This window comes from Hippocampus comes, unplaced genomic scaffold (assembly GCF_001891065.2).
Source record: "Hippocampus comes isolate QL1 unplaced genomic scaffold, H_comes_QL1_v1.1 scaffold313, whole genome shotgun sequence".
NCBI classification, from domain to species: Eukaryota; Metazoa; Chordata; class Actinopteri; order Syngnathiformes; family Syngnathidae; genus Hippocampus; species Hippocampus comes.
The window spans coordinates 252,691-273,855 of NW_017805037.1; the positions used below are offsets into that span (position 1 = coordinate 252,691).

At 44.0% G+C, this 21,165-nt stretch overlaps 3 protein-coding genes across 3 annotated transcripts; all 3 read right to left on the minus strand.

Annotated features, from left to right (window-relative positions):
• Positions 1 to 2,831: 2,831 nt before the first annotated feature.
• ube2f (ubiquitin-conjugating enzyme E2F (putative)) lies at positions 2,832 to 13,297 on the minus strand. Its single transcript, XM_019863933.1, has 10 exons — positions 13,074 to 13,297; positions 11,870 to 12,046; positions 11,750 to 11,779; positions 10,713 to 10,778; positions 8,067 to 8,134; positions 7,600 to 7,670; positions 7,331 to 7,388; positions 7,208 to 7,240; positions 6,341 to 6,403; positions 2,832 to 3,682 (listed from the first exon to the last, which is right to left on the minus strand). Exons 2-10 carry the CDS (start codon positions 11,982 to 11,984, stop codon positions 3,632 to 3,634), a joined length of 555 nt encoding a protein of 184 aa, XP_019719492.1. The 5' UTR covers positions 11,985 to 12,046; positions 13,074 to 13,297; the 3' UTR covers positions 2,832 to 3,631.
• Positions 4,834 to 20,612, minus strand: LOC109512317 (putative methyltransferase DDB_G0268948). The gene is made up of 5 exons (XM_019863932.1): positions 20,310 to 20,612; positions 19,982 to 20,085; positions 19,736 to 19,873; positions 19,312 to 19,416; positions 4,834 to 4,852 (listed from the first exon to the last, which is right to left on the minus strand). The coding sequence occupies exons 1-4, from the start codon at positions 20,595 to 20,597 to the stop codon at positions 19,314 to 19,316; spliced, it is 633 nt and encodes a 210-aa protein (XP_019719491.1). The 5' UTR covers positions 20,598 to 20,612; the 3' UTR covers positions 4,834 to 4,852; positions 19,312 to 19,313.
• LOC109512315 (creatine kinase, testis isozyme-like) lies at positions 14,077 to 18,518 on the minus strand. Its single transcript, XM_019863931.1, has 8 exons — positions 18,340 to 18,518; positions 16,945 to 17,132; positions 16,701 to 16,855; positions 16,283 to 16,415; positions 16,041 to 16,212; positions 15,745 to 15,868; positions 14,471 to 14,660; positions 14,077 to 14,397 (listed from the first exon to the last, which is right to left on the minus strand). The coding sequence occupies exons 2-8, from the start codon at positions 17,120 to 17,122 to the stop codon at positions 14,219 to 14,221; spliced, it is 1,131 nt and encodes a 376-aa protein (XP_019719490.1). The 5' UTR covers positions 17,123 to 17,132; positions 18,340 to 18,518; the 3' UTR covers positions 14,077 to 14,218.
• Positions 20,613 to 21,165: the final 553 nt, after the last annotated feature.

Consider the following 21,165-nt stretch of genomic DNA (forward strand, 5'->3'; position numbering starts at 1 on the left):
CTCACTAGCAAGTGCAAAGTTGGAAAAGCTGCTTCCCAAGTGGAGAATGGATTTTGTCGTCATGTTTTGTTTTGTTTTGTTTTCACAAGCAAGGCAGAAAGGGGAAGTGCAAGTATGGTAGCACTGTCGCTGTCTCATTATCTGCCATGGCTGCCAGTCTTCACTGTCACGGACCAAGCGTTGGCTTTGATTCTATTTCTGACACTTGACAATTCCCTGACAGCCTGACGGACTGTGAGGGGGAAAAAAATGACCAGATTGACAGGAGGGCTGCAATCCAGACCAGGATCCGATATGTAAGGCTCATCCTGGATTTCTTTTTTCTTATTATATATTCTACTAGCTGATACTATTGTGTGTACACTTTTTTTTCTCAACATTGTACTCAATTCATGAGAAACTATACAGCACGGTGTCAAACTCAAGGCCCGGGAGCCAGATCCGGCCCGCCACGTCATTGTATGTGGCCCGAGAATGCAAATCATGTGTCAACTTTCATGATCCTTGCTAAAATCTGGAACGAAATGTCAAATTGTCATGGGTAATAAATAACGTTGAGATTTTGCAACGGCCCTCCGAGGGAAGACGTAACTCCGAGGGTGGCCCTCGACAAAGAATGAGTTTGACACCTACTTCACAGCATCCCTCAATCTTTACTGAAATTGTTGCAAAACATGCCATTCACATTTTCCTTACAAAAGTCACAATTCAGATTAGACTTCATTAATAGTAATATTTTTTTTAAAAAGATAAAATAATCTCAACGCTGGTCATTCCAAAAAAGGCATCCACCCTGTGTACAGGCACACTCATAGCAAGATAAAAACCCTATTAAGCAAACAAGGCATCGGTTTGTTTGCATTTTCTTTAATATTTCTTTTTTACAAAATGCATATACAATCTGAGAGAGCTTTGAAGATTTCGAAGGAGCGGCTGTCAATGTGAATTCTCGTGCATGCAGACAACTTCTCTCAAATGGCAGAATCGCAAAGGCAACACAACACAGCGTCAAATGAAACGTCGGACGTGCGTTGTGACGTCAGAGCCGGAGTAAGGCCAAAAACCAAGACTGGGCTGGCTGTCCTGAACGTCCTTCACATTGGCTTTATGGGGGCGACACATCCACAAACATACCCAACATTTACTTTCACACTTTCAGTGCCCTGATTCATGTTCAGCCTTAAACAGGACACATTATGAAAATGTGACTTTTTTTTTTTTCGGAATTGCTTCTACATAGAAGCAAAAGCACATCTTTTATGACTTTCTTCTGTGAAATGAATCAGCGATGGGAATGCGCATGCGCCATTCATTTGCAGTCTGGACCACAAAAAGTGACTAGTCACTTTAATTAGTTGCCCGAGGGCTCAGAAAAGTCGCTCAATATAAGTTACAGTGCAAATGTTGGCAACGGTGGGTACCTCTTGCTTGTGTCGCAATGCCTTAGCTCCGCCCCTGGTCGCCATGGTAACAAAAGCTATTCTCGACAAGCGTGACACAGAGCAAATTTCGCTTTGTGTATTTTGAGGACACTCGGGAACCGTTTAAAATTGTGTGTGTGGTGCGGCGAGGGGTGCCCATTATGTCGCTGCCTTTAAGTGACAAAAACAATCATTAATGCTCGTTAGCGGTGGACTATAAAGGGGAGCGACACAGCACGCGAACAAGTCATACTTCTCCCAACGCTGAAACTGTCTACACACACGTATGGTGAACTTGCATCTTTCAACTACTACGTTTCTGCAGATGTGTAAACGCAGAGCATAATGGATTGGAGGGGGAGGAATAGCGCTTTGACGCTCCAAAGTCAAGGACAGCGCGGTGGCACGTTGCTGCCGACACATACTTAGCATGTGACACACGCTCTCTGTGCTCAGGATTTCACCGGCCAGGTTCTGAGAGCTTTTGTCAATTTGGCGAAGAAAAAGCACCATTTGCGCAAATGAACAAGTTGTCCATTAGCATTGTCGCCTACACACGAGCACGCATATTTTGCTTTATTTTCCAGCAGAGTGTGAACTCACCCCTGTTAAAATGTTCCTGTGCAAGTATGAAGGGGAAAAAAAAACAAAGATGAACCTCGTTTCCAAGGCCAGTCCTCAAAATAATTAAACTGACAACAGCATTGGCAATCTAGTTTGGAAAGTTTGCCACGACTGGTTCATGGGCGCAAAGTACAGTTCAGTTGTATTTAACTTGAAGTTTGATAAGTTCAAAATGTGCATGATACAATGGCTACATGGTTTCAAATTTGACGACAGCATGACAAAAGGCGACCAATGGAAAACGACTCCAAAAGGTCGCAGGACTTCGTGGAAAATTGTCAATGTTTCTTTTTGAAAGGAGTGCAATATTTTATCCATGGTCATCTTAAATGGGACGATTTGTTTTAACGGGGGTGTCCTCTTTTTCTAGACCCATTCTCAGTATACATTGAACTGCAATGTCAACCCCTCCCATAAAAGCGAAAGGAATTGTTCTAAGTATGGGTGTTCTCACTTTACACCCAAGTTTCATTCTTTGGGCGTAACTTGAATTTGTACTGAAGTTGGAATGTGTCGTAGTCATTAACATACGCTAACGTTTCCATTAAAACCAGACCATTGATTGATTGATCCCCTTTTAGCATAACTGCTGAAGCCATTTTTAACGTTCACGTAACAATCACATTTACCAATGTGTTTACTGAAAACTGTTTTTGTGTGTGTGCTGGCAACTAGAATCAAGCATTGTCTATTTTTTTTTGTTGGTGTTTGCTTAGGCAACTGTCAACATGCAAATGAAATGCAAAACAATGAGATTCCTAATCTCATAAATGGAGGACTCCGTGTAATTTTTCTTTCCGCTCTTGGTCAAAAGACGCATTTATTTTTGCTGTTTTCAACCAAACAGTGACTTCAGTACGCTCTTGTGTTTTAGCCTCACCTCATTGATACATTTTGTCTGATTGTGAGAGGCATGGGGACATAAACATGAAAACAAGAAAGGGAAATGACAAGAGTTGAAAGTCTCCCATTTTGCACATTGAGGTAATAAAAAAAAAAGTGGATATCAAAATGCGCGTGTGAAAGACAACAAATGAGGACGCTACGGTGCTGATCATTCAAACGCTGTCTGGTGCGGGCGGGCAGGTCGCGTGTAGCACGTAAGGTGTCCACAAAGGTGTGTAAATATCTTCAGATTACATCATGTCAACTCGCATGCATTTTTTATTCTTTTTTTTCCTTTCTGCCAACACAAACACTGCAGGCACTGGAACTGAGAACGTACATAGATAAATCTTCTCTTGTTTACTCACTTGAAAACAACCCCCCCCCTCAAAAAAAAAAAAAAAAATAGCGGCCGGTCACTCACGGTAACGTCTACTGTCTTGGCGTCAAGCGAGTGGCGCCACCGGGCGAGCGCGTCAACGTGACCTCTCTGAGAGAACAATGAAAGCGTCGTGCTTTGCGTCCTTGCTCAAACGTGCGCTTCCCATGTCTGTCGTGTGTCGAGGTTTATTGCGAGAAGGTGAGCAGAGCGCGACGTTCAAGACGACCGGCCGGCTGCTGATTCAGTGTGGACTTGAGAGAAAAGCTGAGGCAAAGGTGGAGCAGCTTGCGAGCAAACTTGCCGCGGCCCGATGCGTCTATCATCTGGCGTAGTGCTTGATGTAATCTTGAACTTTGTTCCGAAAATCTTCCTGAAAGCAGACAAAAGCCGCAATGTTGTTACTACAACAACGGCGGGGATTTGTAAAGGGATCTCACGCACACGCACACGCACACACACACACACACACACACACACACACACACACACATTTGAAGACAACATGCAGTGGACAGAAAAAGTTTCCGCACCCCTCTAAAAAAAATGACATCAGGTTGAATAATTGTGCAACGTTCGTCATTAATAATCGTTAGCGTGACCTCCATAAGGTAAAAAAAAAAGTGTTAAGAATTAACTAAATGCATTCAAACATAATCATGTCAAATGGGTGACAGCACCCAACTGCTTTGCATGAATACCAAATCAAGTTCAGCTGTTCCAGGTTACTTTTTTTTTTTTGGGGTGACATTCAGTTTTGTTTTCTCGCAGCTGCCTGAAGGGTTTGTTCTTACATTGACGACTATTTCAAACCACCTTTGCTCAGCAGAAGCGTGCAGGTTTAGCGTTCATTCAAACTGAGCAAAGCCTGAAAAAAAGCCCAGCCGCAGTCTCCGTCCTCCGGTTCATTGCATTGGACCGTTCTATCTTATTAAGCTGTTCTTCTGATTCCTTCGAGTTTCATCTGACCTCTATTTAAAAGTTTAACTTCTTCCATTTTTTCTTTTTGCACCCAATTGATAGCACGCTGCTTCATCAATCAAACAAGCACCCCCAGTCCCTCCCCACATTGTGTAATCAGCAGCTCGTTGTGTGTTTTGCACAATTCCTAATTAACGTGTAACCCATTTATCATTGCAGCGGCGAGCGCAATTATATTACGTCCCTGCACTCTGCCTAATGCAACATTTCACATCAGCCGTTCCGTGAAAAAAAAAAAGGTGAAATTAAGCAGGAGCGACAGGAGTTGTGATTGTCCCCAGACGTGGGGCATCTCGTCAAAATCAAATTGCTTTTGGCCCTTTTCAAGAATGGGTGGGAGACAACCACAGTCTCGGTGACTCCTGGCATCCCCCCCTGAGGGAACTATTGAGCGGTCTCCAACGAGCAAAGAGCTGAGCTAATTTTCATCAATGCCCCTTTGGCAAAAAGAAGAATATACTGTACAGGGATTGCTTCGGAGAGGCTCTTCGGTCTGTTTGGATTTTAGCCGATGATGTCGACAGTGAAAAAAAGATCCAAGTTAGGTTCATTAAAAAAAAAAAGAACCCCCACAGATCATTATTTAAAGAAAGCTTAATGAGACACCACCTGGGGATCTAAAAAAAAAAAAACACCTCCACTTGGCTATTCATTAGCTTGAAGAAACTCTGCAGTCTATTAAAAACTTTTCGGCAATGCTCCAATCACGCAAGGCATTTATCACTCCTCTTCCCTAATTATCAGCGATTTCCCATCATGGGGGGGAATAAACAAAAGCCTTTGGGGATGAACTGCTTCTCTAACAACTGCTGCGTGTTGAAAAGGAAGCAAAGCGCAGTCCGGTGACGACAGAAACACGGTGAAGGCCAGAATGACGCGGTGCAAAAAAAACCAAAAGAAAATCAGGCAGTCAATGCTGGCACAATCCCACAGCTCACCGCTCATGAGCTGTGGAAGATAATTCACATCGGAGGTAACTCCGTGCAAGGGGGCTCACGCTCAGATGATTTGAAGTGTTTTCATTTGTTGTGACTGCAGAGGACCGCAACAGAAAAGTAAAAGAGGCTTTTACCTGGAACTGCTGAGTCAGCAAAACAATCCGAACAAAATTCTTTTTTTTTTTTTTGAAAAGACTCTTTTCTTCTTCCTTCCCACACACACATTCTCCTTTTGGAACATGGCTTGCGGTTTTTCAGCCAAATAGCGGCACATAGGTTTCACAGAATGAATGCCAGAGGGTGCGTTTGAAAAGCGCACTTTTGACCAACTTGCATCCGCGTAAAATACGCTCTCTGGGATCCATGTGATTCCTGTACCATTAAATGTTGTTCACCTTTGCCTTTTGCCCGTAAAAGCAAAAAGGCTCAAAAGTGAAGGAAAAAAGTCAAACACAGAATTGTAAATATTTCCCGAGGTGCCATTTCGTGCTGATTAGACTTGCAAATTGTTGAGCTTGCCTTCCTCCCAGCAGGCACCAAGTTAGATGAGAGTGCGGGGACGAGAGCTTTTGGAAAGAAAAAAAAAAAAAAACACACCATCTGTGGCCGCTCCCTGCCTACATCTCCAGATAACGCGGTTGCTTTTCTCGCAAGCTAACGACCAACGCATAACACCCCTTGCGAAGGCATGCGACAACTACTGTCCAGAAGAAGTCAGTCACACTGCAGCCGCATCAGAAATTGGTACTTTCATTTTTATTCGATTTTCCCCGTGAATAAAGACAGGCACAGCAGGAAGTGTGCCAAGCTCAAGGTTTTGAATCTCAAGTGGGACCCATTTGCGAATCCGTTATGCTGAATGTCCCTGTGGTGAATGGCTGGAGACTTTTTGGTTGAAAACGTTGAGTTTGAGGAAACTTTTACAAAAATATTAGCCTGCAAGGTGTTCATTTTTAGAAGACGATAACATCGGAATGATGTGAATCAGCTGAATGATGTGGAAGGAGATGCATGTGAAAACGGGAATCATCAAGGAATATGACTTAAGGCTACTCAATAATTGTGAAGATCAATCAAGGACATTTCTGGGGAATGAAATGGCACAGACCCACCTTATCTCTCAAATGATGTTCTGCCGCGTCAATGTTCAACGGGTCATCAAAATTCAACAAGTCCTACGGGAGATGAGACGTGACATCAGAAGAAGAAAAAAAAAAAAAAGAGCGAATCATCCGCATGATAAGAGCGCCAATAGTATGTATGTTGTGAGTGAGCATCACAGGAATTGGGCGTCGTCATCTCTCAGGGCGAACACAATTGGCAAGTGGAGTCAATTTCAATGAAAAACTCTTCAGTTTCGCAGTCTTCCAGGACTTGCTGCCAAAAGCGCCAAATCTCATTTTGTTTCCTTGTTTGTATTTCACAAGCATCTCAAGGCGCCCCCCCTCCCCCTTCCCACCATAATGGGAAAGATTATTTCCCCCCATGTCAGTTGTGATAGCCGGCTCCATTGCGGCTGCCGAGCGAGACAAGCAACGACTCTTTTGGAACTCAATTACAGCTTGACGAATTATCACCGACGTGACCTACATACCGATCAACATTTTTAAAACGTTAACCGTGTGGATCACCGTGCTCGCGGGATGAACCCGCGGCACAATCGGCAAATTGGAATCATCAACTAACATCCAAGTGACTTTGAGGAGACAAATATGAGCGCACCTTTTGATCCCGGCGAGACCTTTGAAATCATCCTCATTAGCGTGCGCCGCTTTGCATGCGGATGAGGCGCTTTGCGCAAAATTGGAACAACTGGCATGTCGTCCGCTTGAATTCGCACGTATCAGAATGTAACCATTCAACAAGCCTTATCAATCCTTTCCAAAAGTATTGGAACAATAAAACCATTTCCACCATCGATTAAAAATAATTATGTGATTAGGTGAAATTATAGTTCAGGTTGAAAAATAATAACTTACGGTGAACAACGAGTTCAATCCCCAGACCACGTCCTACAGAAGAAAAAAATCCATTATATTTGTGAATGTCTCCAGAGTCTTGGATTCATCAGGAGTGGCTCAAAATAACATCTTGCAATTTACCTTCAAGGTTCTGGTGGGGGCCCACCCTGTGCCATCGATAGAATGTTCCCGCAATAGGCTGAAGTCAAAGAAACAAGGTGCGACTGATTATTTAGGACAACGCATTTCAAACGCCGCTTAATTGATTTGAGCAATTCAAGAAAGCCCCAACAGTGAATTCATATCATGCCTTGATGATGCTTCTTTCTGGTCTTCTTCCCACAGCATGTCGAATTAATGCGGTGCAAATAAAATCCCACAGTCGTGAGTGCGGTGTTGTAATGTCATACCTCAGGCAGATCTCCCCATTCTCTGTGATATTTGGATGCCATATTCTGGTCAGACATCGCACTTTTGGAGGCTGGAGACAAAAAAAACGCAGATGCGGCATATTTTCAAATTTACTCTTAATTTGCTCCTCATCCTGGCACAATATTTGGCTCAAGTCCTCAAAAGCGCGTGGAAAAAACAGTCTCCTTTTCTTCCTTCCGTCTCTCAAATGCTACTTTGGACGTTTTTTTTTTTCCCAATCTGTTGTTTGGGTGTAATTGTGAATAGTACGGTACTACTGCGGCAATCTCATTTTCCCTCACGGGATGAAAAACGATAAGGCCGTGTTTATCTATCCCGACCCACCAACTGATTGGAAGAAAAGAAAGCAAACCTAGAATGCGATTGCAGCCGAACACAGACAAACACAGAAGCTCGCGGGCGAGATGACTTCATTACAAGGTCGGAAAGTGTTCGAGCCACTCACCACCATGTTGTAGGCTTCGGGCACGTTGATTTCAAACTGAAACCTGCCACTTTGGTAGTAACCTTCATCTGGAAGGAAGGAGGAGGGACAAATCACGGCATCGGAAATAAACAGCAGTGAGACACACGCACGCGTTTGGGGCGCAAGTCTGCCTTTACCCGTCTCTACCAAATGACTAAACAATCCACTGCAAAAAAGGACAGAATGTGACTTTCAAGGGAGGCCGACTATTCAAGTGAACAAGATTTCTTGGTGTGGTGACAGGAAGCAGCACAAGGTGACTGGCGAAAAGAGAAAAAAAAAGCACAACACGCCGTTTATTCCAGTGGTGATCCACATTTGGGGCCGCATTGCAAGTTGATTCAAGACTTTATTTACATCGTCCACAGGTGACAATATGAGTATGGAATGGTTGTTCAGAGGATTCTTGAACAGCATTTGCAGAAATTGGTTTGGGATTCTCTCCAACCGTTAAAAAAATTTTAAAAATGCAGTTGAAACTAGCCAAGCTCATTTGAATGAGGAACCGAGCTTCAAAACTCAAACAGGCTTCGAAGCTTAAAAGCCGCATGAGCAAGCCAAGCCAACCAGACGAAATGACGCGACTTGGCTGGAGGGGCTTTGAATCTTTTATGTACGTACGAAGCAACAAGGAAGCGTTCCTCGAGGCGGCTGGCGCTCGCTATTTGGCCGACTTCTTGCAATTACGTTCACTTCAGTTTTATATGCACGTGAGGCGGATGGACGAACCCCCACGTCAACCGTGCACCAATGTGAAACTCGAACGGGCTTTTTTTTTTTTTAAACATATGAGGAAACGCAATAAAAGCAGCTATCAAAAGTGCCATTTAATTATGTTTGTGTTTATTGTGCCGCGGATCATATTTGGTTTGACACATACAGCGACAAAGGAGGATGGGACGAAAACCGGCAACATCAAAAGTGAAGCGTTTCAAACTTTTTCAAACAGGTTCAAAAAAAGAAAGAAACGACACAAGAGAGTTTGGCTGGACTAATTGCTGCATTCAGAGCTCATAAATAAATCATTTGTGTCTGCAGCACACTGACTGAAGCAACGAGCGAGGACTTGCGCCTCAACGCACACAAATATTTCAAAGCATAACCGAACTCAGGTGTGACTTATTCTAAGACAGGCAAGAACCGGAATCACTTAATGCCAGCGACTGACAGTTTAATTCCCTGAAGGTAACACTACATGTGTTTTGGTGTTCACGAGGAGAAAGCTCATTTGAATGGCTTTGTCAAAAAAAAAAAAAAAAAAAAGACAGACCGTTACTGCGCCCTTGTGGTCACTGATGCACACCTCGTGGAAATAGACAGATGAGGTTTGTGTTTAAAGAGGCTCAACTTCATTACACGTAACTGGCAGGGGGGAAAAAAATGACCAAGAGTGCTGACTCGTGCAGTCTGGTCACAGCTGCGAAGCACCGTTGACTCAGACGGTCAACGAGCACATTCATTTCGATATTCACAAGAGCCGTTTGATCAAGACGTCCTCGTTCATTCAGTCGCGACTGCATCTTTTCCCCGGTGTGCAGTTTGTGGCCGCGCGGTTTCAACAGCATATGGGTGAATGAGAGCAAAGGGGCAAAGCTTCATTGTAATTTGCAAGAAATTATACGGGGGGTGCGCAAGACCTTCGTTTTGAACAGCCGAGCTAGTTTTCCTCTTTGAAATTCAGGCTTCTTATCGGATTCACTTAAGAAAAATGACAACAGCCCTTACAATGTGCTGATCTTTGCTCTTCAGCAAAGATTTTGCTTACAGAGGCTTTTGTGAAACTAAGCTGGAGGTGCACCGACGATCGGTGCGACAGGGAGACAGATGACTCATCGAGAGGCCTCACGCGCGCGCCAGCACTGCTTTGGGGGAAACCTTATTGTGTCGCTTGCTCATGACCCATTTTGCAGTGAGAAAATATCGACATCCTTGACGGGGACATCGTTTGGACTTTTTTTTTTTCATACTTTTGAACAGCTGACAGGTGCGTGTCTGCAACATGACTTGGGCACCGGAATCGGGCTGACATCCAACTTTATGGGGAGTTCTCCGATTTTTGCTCGTGCATATCAGGACCGATGACCATGATCAGTTGTCGAAAAAGAATGATTTGTTGTAAGATTGATGGGCAGTCGAAAACATCCCAACAGTGGCAAGAACATGCAAAGGAGAGCATGAACTGGGTGATGCTGTGAGCACACCACCACATTCAGTTCGTTTGACCTCGAGCACGCTGCAGCTGGGAAACATGCTGAGAGAGCGCGGCCAACCCGTCCGCAGAGGCTAAACAAACTTCGTCTGAACACTTGAAAACATACGTGCATGGCCTTAAAAAAAAACAATCACACGCACACACACACACAATGGCCCGCTGAGCCGAGCTGTTGGCGGAAAGCGGGTCATTGGAGGACAGTGAACAAGTGGACGTCCCCCTTGCCGCCCGGCCGACCGCAGCCACGAATGGAGCAGTTCACAATAAACAACATTGGCCAAGTGGTCAAAAAAAAATTGACTTGTAAATTCACCAATGTGTTTTTTTGGGGGGGTGGGGCGGGATTAACAAGACCCAAACGTGAATTTATCCGTGACCAGCAGGAATGAGGGCGCTGAATGTTATTGGCTTACCAGGAGACACTGCTAGCTGAAAATGGTGCAGCTTGTTCTCATCGGGGAAATTGGCTTTGCATGTACCTGGAATAAGAAAGAAACAAATGCTGTGTTGGACGTGAAGGAAATGTTGAAATGTCATCTTTTGCAAACACAGACTGAAGACTAGACGAGTAAATGTGAACGTGTCCCTTTTGAAAAGGCAACTTACGTTTCAAACCAGCTACACACCACCCCCTGCTGTTTAGGGACATTCACTACACAAATACAAGCTGGGGCACGAGCAATTTTGGCGCTTGAAATATTCACATGAACGCCCATTTACCAAATAAAAATGGAAAAATAAACACGACAACAGTTAGCTTGAAACTAGAGAGCATGTCTCATTTCCTTTCAGCGTCCGATATTGGAGTTGCTAAACCAAAAACAGAAGTGACTCCTGAGTGGAACCATACAAACTGCTCTTCTCACCAATAATCCTCCATTTGCGCTCGTCACGTGACGTTTTTAGGGCAAGTGGCTACATTTCAAACATCCTGATCAATTTGACCCATTGAAGTTTGGCCTTCACAAGCAATTGGGGAATATTTAAAGCTGAAATTTGTCAGCCAATCGGAATTTAAAAAAAAAAATAAAAAAAAAAGCTCAATTCTGCGGAACCCTTCCTCAAATTTTCAAATTTCTTTCGTGCCTTAGACTCGGGTTGAAGTGGCCAATCAAACAAGACTCAGCATTTGTCACTATGCAGCGTTGATGGTTGGGGAGTTATTTAAGTGCAATTTGGGTGTCATACAGATTGTCGTGTGTTGCTTGACTATAAACCCAGCCGTATCAGATAAGCGTCGCTTGAAACGTACACGAAAATAGCCAGATCGGATTACAGGTCTGACACTTGGACCTGCGGTGGCAATCGAGCCCTAAAGAAACATGAATGAAGCTCTACTCAAGACTGACATCTTGAGGGGGAAAAAAAAATGATGAAGCGTGTTGAAGACATAGAAGACATGTTACCGACATGAAAGCACAACAATGGCGAAAATCACATCTTAACTTACTAGGAAGATTGGCTTCAAGTTCGGCAACTTCTGTAGGGAGACAACAGTCAAGAGTCAGCGCAGTAGAAATTGGGTTGACGACAAGTGCATGTGAATGTGTTTGGACTGGAAAATGCAAACCTTTGGTAAGGAGACGGTCCCGAATGGAGACCCTGTGAGTGGCGTCGGAGACCCCGCCGGCCCGGCCCGTCTGTCCGCCGTCATTCCTCTTCAGCTTGCTGGACAGCGTGAGCATGGCTCCTGCAGCCCTGCTGTGCTCTGCCCCACCCCCGCACGTTGCCCCACGACTCAAACTTCCTGCCGCAGTGTCAATGACACACACATCATCATCGGTTTGTATCCTTTGAATCAGGGTGTCTAACCCTTGGTCACCTGTGGTTGCCCTCGGAGCACTATTGTACTTTCTGGTTATATTATGACATAATTGCCGCTGTGTATAGTGACGGTATTGGTGAGTTGAACTAGTTAATGAATAAAAACTGGATTTGCATTGTTCATAGTGTTATGACGCATTCATCTGTTTATTTTAGGGTTGTTCACATGCATCACAACCGAAGGAAGGAAGTACCTGGAGAAAACTTAACACAAGTACGAGGATAACATGCAAACTGATACACAGCAGAGTCACCCCCTGAACCTGAACAAATGCTCAAATTTAATACCCGATGAGATGTGATTTGGAAGTCCAAGGTTTGCGTTTTGGGCTTGATGAACAGCGCGTTATCAAACTTGCACTAAAGTGTTTGTAAAGCAATAAAATGTGCAGGAACTTTTGTTTACAATCTTCATTTCATTCATTATTTGATGTTAAAGGCCTAGAAATGTTGTGGGTTTTTTTTCATTCGACTATTGAGTAAGTTATGAGTTCACTCCCGTGTCATCATAGAAAATTAATCGGTATTCCGCTTTACATACACGACCGGGTTACGTCTACGTCGGATTAATGAAATCTTCCACGTAGATTTCCCAGCGCGATTAAATCAGTTTTGATCTTGAGTCTTTCTCTGTCCAAAGACTTTCTATTGATAATTTGCAGTATTTTAACTAGCTTGATGTTATCAGCGGTTCATAAATAGGCGATGTGGTTGACTGTTTTGTCACTACATCAAATATAACTAATAATAACTATGTCGTTACCACAACTAGCGGAGATGACTTCGGCAGCCCATAATCGTGTCTCGCTGGATAATGGCTCATCATATAAAAGAAGACAGTGCGAGCACGAAAACATGTACTTGAATTCGTCCCGAGGCAAGTTTTTAAGTGATGTTCAAAACTATCCAGATCGCCGAATTAGCTTGTGTGTTATCCGGACGTTGTTTACCTGTAATCTGGGAGCTAGCGGTCTGTGCTACACCATAATCGGACGCCCTCCGCTCGCCGAAACTCCCCTCGGTGATTAATTAAGGCACTGACGACTGTAAATGAAGATAGAATGTGATTTTGGGGAAGCCGGGGGTTGGAATGAACTGAGGGGAGCCTCAGCTGTCAGAACTTCTCTCCGGTATCATGCGGAGCGGAAGTGCGAGGACGTCCGCACAACATCTGTGTCCGGGTAGAAAAGGCAGCGGAACGTGTTATTCTCGTTGCGCACGCGAGCGTTTTTAAATCATTTCCCCGATCAATAGTGTAAACTTTACACTTGTCAAGAGCGGATTGATCAGATTAACAACTCCATAATAGCATCTTTATTAATTCAGATCCATTTTTGACTTCCATCTTGTTTGATCACATAGGCCAACATTTCAATTTGTGAATAATCATTGCAATCCTAACCGCCAGTGTAGCATTCCTGCAGGTAACAGAATTAAACAATATTTACAATTCCCTGGTTGTAAGATGCATTTTGACTTTGAAAAAAAAATACGGTGCATCCCTAAGTTGTTTTTGTGTACAACCCATTTTGGGAGTCTTACGTTGCATGTTCGCTTTGTCAAAATCCAGAACTATTGTATTAGTTTGCACGTTAGCTTTTATGTAAAGCTTTTTTTTGGGGGGGGGAATGTTTAGTGCATTACGAGTATGTATAAGCTTTAACTTCTTTGGAACATTTTGTGCTGACTCCGCTTAGCTTTAATGATACTGTTATGTTAGCTTTAGGAGTGGGGGAGCTTTCGTTTTTGGGGGGAATAAAGTTTTGTGAATTATCCAGTAAAAGAGCATCTTTTAAGATTTCTGCATTACAATGCGTGTTAGCAAACTGAATTACTCAATAGGATGAGCAAAATACTCTGCATTTTAGTTTTGTGCATTGGAATGCTTACTCCGCATTACTCCGGTCTACATTAGCTTCAGTGAAAATGTTTAATCACTCACATGAGACAATGTAAAGTTTTCATCATTACTTTATTTGAAGTCCATCCCAACCTTACGCACATTATTTAGCAGTACATATGAGCAGAAACTGCATACAGGATAGTAATCATAGGAAATGGGGGACAGAAAAGATTTGGGAGGGAGCGGAGGGTTCTACTTCTGGTTGGGCATCAGATCATCAATGGCCTCCTCCTTCTCCAAATTCTTCTCCATGTCCACCAGCAGCTTGACGCCATCCACCACCATCTGCACAAGCTCCACCTCGGAGAATCCCAGTCTGTCCGCGTTGGAGATGTCAAACACTCCATCCACAGCATCGGTGTCCACGCCACCTGATTGACAAACCAGGTCGAGTACTCATGAAAGCACAAGAATTGAACCAAAGCTAGGTCGGTTTGCCAGTACCAGTTCCGCGTTTTTGGAGACGCAGCCTCTTGAGAATCTCCTCAAAATCGGTGTGCTTGGCCAGGTTTGGCAGCTTTACGTGTACGCCGGCACGCAGGCCGGTGCCCAGGTTGGAGGGGCAGGTCAGGATGTAGCCCAGATGCTCGTTCCACATGAAGACGCGGCCTTTCTCCTTGAATCTGGCTTCGATCTGCAGGTGGTGAGAATATTTCAATCGATTATCCCGACTCTGATCTCCCACAGGTAGTGAGATTTCTTCTGCCATGTGGTGAAATTTCTGACCATTTAAAACCAGGGTTCCCTGCCAGTGAGTCCAGGGAATCTCAAACAAGCACATCTAAAAAGTTGCCTATTTTTGTGGAAATTATCACAAAGCTACAATGGGGGTTTTTTTCCCCACGAAGTTGAAAACAAAACAGTAGTTTGTAGAATAACTGGGAATTAAAAAGTTTGCGATTTTTAAGAAGTCATCTGCCTGACTAAAGTGTTGCACTTTAATGCGTCTCTTTTCCAGTTTGGGAGCCACTGGTGAGGAAAACCTTTCAACCCACCTCTGCCAGTCCAGTGCAGAAGCGGGTGAACACTTCCTTTATGTTGCCTCCTTTCTGCATTGAGATGACGCGCAGATGGTCCTCCTCGTTCACCCACACCAGGAAGGTCTTGCTCTCGTTGTGCCTTTGGAACGCAGGTGGCAAAATGACTTGGAAGTACAGATATTTCATTGAACTCAGCGGAGAAGTACATTTCAAAAAATCTCAATTCCTATACTTCCCTCTCCTGCTTTGAGAGGCCCGCATGACCTTTCTGAAGTCTTATGGGTATTGAGGTTCAATAGGCGCTTCCTCACCAGATGCCTCTGCCGTCGGGCCAGTCGCGGGCCATCCTGGAGGCCAGCAGCAGAGGGGACACGGGTTTGTCAAACAGGAAGTGGTCGTCGATCAGCTGCTGCTGGCTCTGATCTCCCACAGGTGGTGAGATTTCTTCTGCCACGTGGTGAAATTTCTGACCATTTAAAACAAGGGTTCCCTGCCAGTGAGTCCAAGGAATCTCAAACAAGCACATCTAAAAAGTTGCCAATTTTTGAGGAAATTATCACAAAGCTACAATGGGGTTTTTTCCCCACGAAGTTGAAAACAAAACAGTAGTTTGTAGAATAACTGGGAATTAAAAAGTTTGCGATTTTTAAGAAGTCATCTGCCTGACTAAAGTGTTGCACTTTAATGCGTCTCTTTTCCAGTTTGGGAGCCACTGGTGAGGAAAACCTTTCAACCCACCTCTGCCAGTCCAGTGCAGAAGCGGGTGAACACTTCCTTTATGTTGCCTCCTTTCTGCATTGAGATGACGCGCAGATGGTCCTCCTCGTTCACCCACACCAGGAAGGTCTTGCTCTCGTTGTGCCTTTGGAACGCAGGTGGCAAAATGACTTGGAAGTACAGATATTTCATTGAACTCAGCGGAGAAGTACATTTCAAAAAATCTCAATTCCTATACTTCCCTCTCCTGCTTTGAGAGGCCCGCATGACCTTTCTGAAGTCTTATGGGTATTGAGGTTCAATAGGCGCTTCCTCACCAGATGCCTCTGCCGTCGGGCCAGTCGCGGGCCATCCTGGAGGCCAGCAGCAGAGGGGACACGGGTTTGTCAAACAGGAAGTGGTCGTCGATCAGCTGCTGCTGCTCCTCCTCCGACATGTTCTTCAAGGCGTAGTACGTGCCAGTAAGGTCTCCGGTCAGAGAGCCCAGAGCTAAAAGGCAGAGAAAGAAATATGTTTGTGGACAAATTCCCACCCTCCCACTCAAAGCATTTTCCTTTACCTTCGATGGAGAGCTTCTCCAAAGCGCGCCTCTCTCCTCTGGTGCAGTGTGGCGGCAGGCAGAAGCCGCGGATGCTGCGGCCTGTTCGGACACGGGAGCTAAGAACGTAGTTGGGGTCCAGGTCGTCGCCGCCCTAAACGAAGCGGGGGAGAAAGGGCTACTTTGGATTCTTTCTAAGTGGCAAATCATCAGTGTATCATTGGTTTTCATTTTCAACAGGCAGTCGAAAAAAATCCATCCATCCATTTCCTATACTGTGTCCTGTTCGGGTCTTGAATACCTAAAAACTACACCGCCACAACCGGGAAAATCAGAAAACCATAAAGCCACAAAGAGTGACTGATCTGTTTCACTTGCCAGTTGAAAATGGGATGAAAAAAAAACACCAAAGACTCAATGTAAATCTCCAGACGCTTACCACCAGATTCCCTGGATTGAGGTCAGTCTTGTGCGTGTCTGTGGCCTTGTATCCGCCGTGCCTATCCTCAATCACGAGGTCAAAAAGCTCTTTGTAGACCTCGTAGGACTCCTCGTCTCCCGCCACGCAGCCCACGGTCATGATGTAGGGGTGGCCTGTCCACATTGACACCGCGTGACACCCGAGAGTCATCAAAAGAACCGCGTGGCAATGCAGGTCGAACTGAGGCACGCTGTTACCGTACCAGGATTGTCCACACCGGTCTGAATGACGCCGTCAATGGTGAAGCCGCTGCGAGTCGACCTCTCCTTCATCGTGGCGTACATGTCCTGAGTCAGGAACTTGGCCATGTGGTTCTTATGCTGACTGAGATCCGGGAACTCGTCCGTGGCCGTCAGCCCCCTCTGCTTGCGATTGGCCATCCCTTCACAGCTAAAACAGATCGCCAGTAACACATAAGCATCCGAGAGCAGACGTGTCTGTCCGTTTTGGGAGTTTAGCTAACCTTCCTGCGCAACAGCACTTCTTTCCATCAACTCCCGAGTCGCACGAATACTTAACTGAAGTGAGCACATTCATCGTGCCCCTTCCTAAAAGTGGCAAAACTCTCTTTACAGTACGAGGGAAACTCAATGTGGACATGACAACGCAGCGCAACAAAACTGAAAAGGTGCTGAGAGTCAATTTTCGTGTTGCATCACAACAAAACCACAAAACACATCTGCTAAGGGACCTATTGTAGCACCAAATCATTTAATTTTAGCAGTGAATCTCAACAATATGCATTTACCATTAATACAACAAATGCATTAGCAGTAAAGCAAATAAGTCACACACTTTTGAACCAAATCCTAAAAACTAAAAAATAAACAAGCACACAAATCCACTGAAGGAACCATGTTAGCACCAAATAAGAACATTAGCGGATGTGACAGGTTTTCTACAGGCAACACAGAAATCGAGCCGGAAAAAGTCTCCTGGATGGACAAAACCAAAAGTCACTATGGGGCAGCCAAAATGTCAAATTCAAAGTAAGATGCACCTAATTATATAAAAAAAAAAATTTTGGTGGGCTTTGCACCTATCGTGAAATGTTAAGTTGGGCTTCAAGGCCAAATGACACTTGCTATAGTCACTCCCATAATATGCATCATGGCCTTTTGGATCCAAAGTGATGAAGTCACAAAGCAAAGTTTTGTATTATTTTTTTTTATGATGTCACAACCTTTTCTCCACAAAATAGAAAATGTCTTGGCCAACTAATTCCGTAAAAATAATGAGGATCAGCTTTCATACTACTGATTTGTGCTCCAGTCAAGAATGTAGTTGAACATTTTAAAGGCGAACATGAATGACCTCAACAGGAAACATATCGCTTTTTCTTTTACACGTTCTGAATGTGTATGTCATGTCATTTTATTAATTAGTGTGAAAAATAATCACATGCAATGTGATAAACATCATTTTTGACCATTTTTGTCAGTTTGAGATGGTTGTGCTTTCACGAGCGGTCAACTTTTAACAACTGAGAGTCACCAGAATGCTTTATTCCATCAAGTGATATGGAAATTATGAAATACGTATCACGTATTTCCATGTGAAATGCTCATTTTGATACCAAAGTGCGTCGTGTGCTTACCTGATTCAGCAACACTTGGGGAAGATCGATTAAACGTTGAAGATGCTCGCGCACACAACTTTTTGTCTGGAGAGAAACTCTTTCTTTTATATTATTCGGCCCAACTCGACGCCGTCATCCATTCTTTGGATCACAGGGGCGCGTGTTGTGCCACCGACGTGACAAAAGCTATTAAAGGTGACGCGCGCGGCTCGTTGAGTTTGAACGGTGCTTTTCTCCAAACGCGGTGGCGTGACGTTTAGGTTTTTTATATTTAGTTGAATTCCCTACCGCGTGACGTAGCGCTTGTAACGCAAGCAAGCGCACAATTCCGCTTTGGTTGGCAAGCTTTTATTGACATTGCTTATATCATGGTTTGTTTCTTAACAAGTCAATACATGTTTTTCGTTGTTGTTTACGACTAAGATGCGGATTACTTTTTCCCTTTTTGTTGAAAAAATAAGACATACATGCATACACCTAGGTCCAATATTCAATTAATATTTGATGATATGTACGAACTATGACAGATTTTACATCCAGCAATCGTTATGTCAAGGCTCCGGGGCTGTTCCACAGCAAACTCGGTTCATCATTACTGTATTTATTTTTTTTTAACCCGTTAACGTATTGTCCCCCACAAATGTTGGACGCCAAGTGAGGAAAATAATATAATGTCGCCCTCTAGCGGCGGTTTGAGGACGATGAAACGGTTCATTCACAATATTGTGCTCGAACTTTTTACTCCTTTCTGAATCTGATTGTAATACACCGGCGGGGCTCAAGAACTACTGAAATTAAAAAAAATCCATGGCATTCTGTTTTACTGAGATGAATATCAACAGGCTCTATGTGCTTATAAAGAACGAGAGATGTCAACACTACCAAAGACCACAATTAGAGATGTATGAATTCATTTATTTGCCAAAATAACAGGGTCCTAAAAGTGACAACTTTCTAGGTAGGGGTGCAATACAGGCCATTTCTCCTTTTTTTTAGGCGTCATCAGAGCCGTTTTTGCTCGCCAGCAGGTAGAAATACTTGACACTCAGCACCACTTCTGTCTCTGCAGAGGTCACCTTCATGACAGACATCAACCTGTAGTGAGGAAGTCAGGAAAAAGAAAAACAAAATCACTCAGTCTGACTCTGTCGTCATGACTCGGCAACATCCCGTTTTACATCGTGGTCAGATTCTTTGACTTCCAGAGGACATATTATTGAAAATTGACTTTTTCGTGGCTTGTGTACAAGCAGTTGGGGGTTAGCAAACAAGTAGCTTGTCAGTTGCACCTTTCTGAAAATGTGTCTGCGGTGTTACATTTTGGCTAATTTAATGATTAGCCAATTTCATGATCATGTTGGAGGCAAAAAGGCAAGTAGGGGTGCTGTGAGTGGTCAAAATCAAGCCAGAATACCTTTGACAAATGTCCTGTGAGAGCCTGTTGGCCTTCTGGGGGTCTTCCCTCAGCAGAGCCTGATAGCTGGAGAACGATTCCACAAAGCCCATGTAGCTGCTCAGGGGCATGGACTTCTTCACCCACATCCCCTCATTCCTGCAGTAGGAACGGTGAAACAGCTCTTCATTCATCCAATTTCGACACCACTTATTGTGCTCTGGATCGCGAGGAGCCGAAGCCTAACCCAAGTTGCTGAGCACTCACCACTCTTTGTCAGCATAGGGGATGGAATTGTAGGCTTCTCGGTATAACTCAATAGATTTTGGACCAAGAATCGTACTACGGTAAGGATGCAAAGCAGCATAGAACTGAAAATGACCAAAATAAAAGCACAATTAGAATTCACAGAGGTGACATAAAGCCTGTAAAAAAAAAAAAAAATTATAAATATATATATTTATAAACGTCTACTGCTATTCTTTATCCTCTGTATTTTGATGGATGAATCTCTGATATCTTTTATCAAGACACCTTGGAATTGTTCTGAGTTGTGAAAATGCCCCAATAGTCGTCCTTTACAAACTGTGAGCACCTCTTTGCACACTTGGTTGAGTGACTGTTGGCAGCAACCCGGGTAGGCCAGTTCCATATCGAGGGTGTAGTTGAGCAGAGCCAAGCAGCCACGAGGCTTCAGGACCCTGTAGGCTTCCTGCAGAAAGCGTGCTCTGTCAAACCAGTGGAAGGCGGACATGGCTGTTATCAGGTCCACTGAGCTGTCGGCAAACGGTAGCTCCTCAGCCACGCACTGTCTAAAGGTGGAATTGTCCACAAAAAAACAACAAAAAAAGCACTTTTTAATATCCAGAATACTGGAGGACATCCATCCTCGTGCAGTATTTTCTTAAGCACCTCATTAGGATTGTGGGGAGGGATGGGAGTCATAAACTGGTTCTTGTCTTGGTAATTTGAGAATTTGAGTCCTAGGAATCCTTTGTTTGCTTTGCCGATAATTGCGCTTTCTGGAAAAAAAAACCCTTTGTTTGGTTAGCTAATAATTGCGCTTATCAAAAGAAAAGGAAAAAAAAGCAGCACTTTGACCGGGGCTCGGCTGTTGCTGAGGCTGTTAAATGCGCCTCGTTCACGGCTGTGACCGGGTTCAATTACAGAAGAGTGAGAGGAGAAACTATTGGAATATTAAATACACGAGGAGCACTGTAAACATTCCCAAATGTGAATAGCCACAATCGATAGCTAGTTGATTAAAATAGAGCTCCCCTAATATTCTGGAAGGAATAAATGAAAATTAGAAGTTCTTCTTTGACTTTCCTCATTCTCAGTGTTTAACATTGCGGTATCAGTGAGGCTTAAAAACCCAAATAAGTTATGTAAAGTCCTAGTGGAAAATTTCATAAGTGGCCTACTTTTCTTTTTGCCCTCTTTCCATAAAA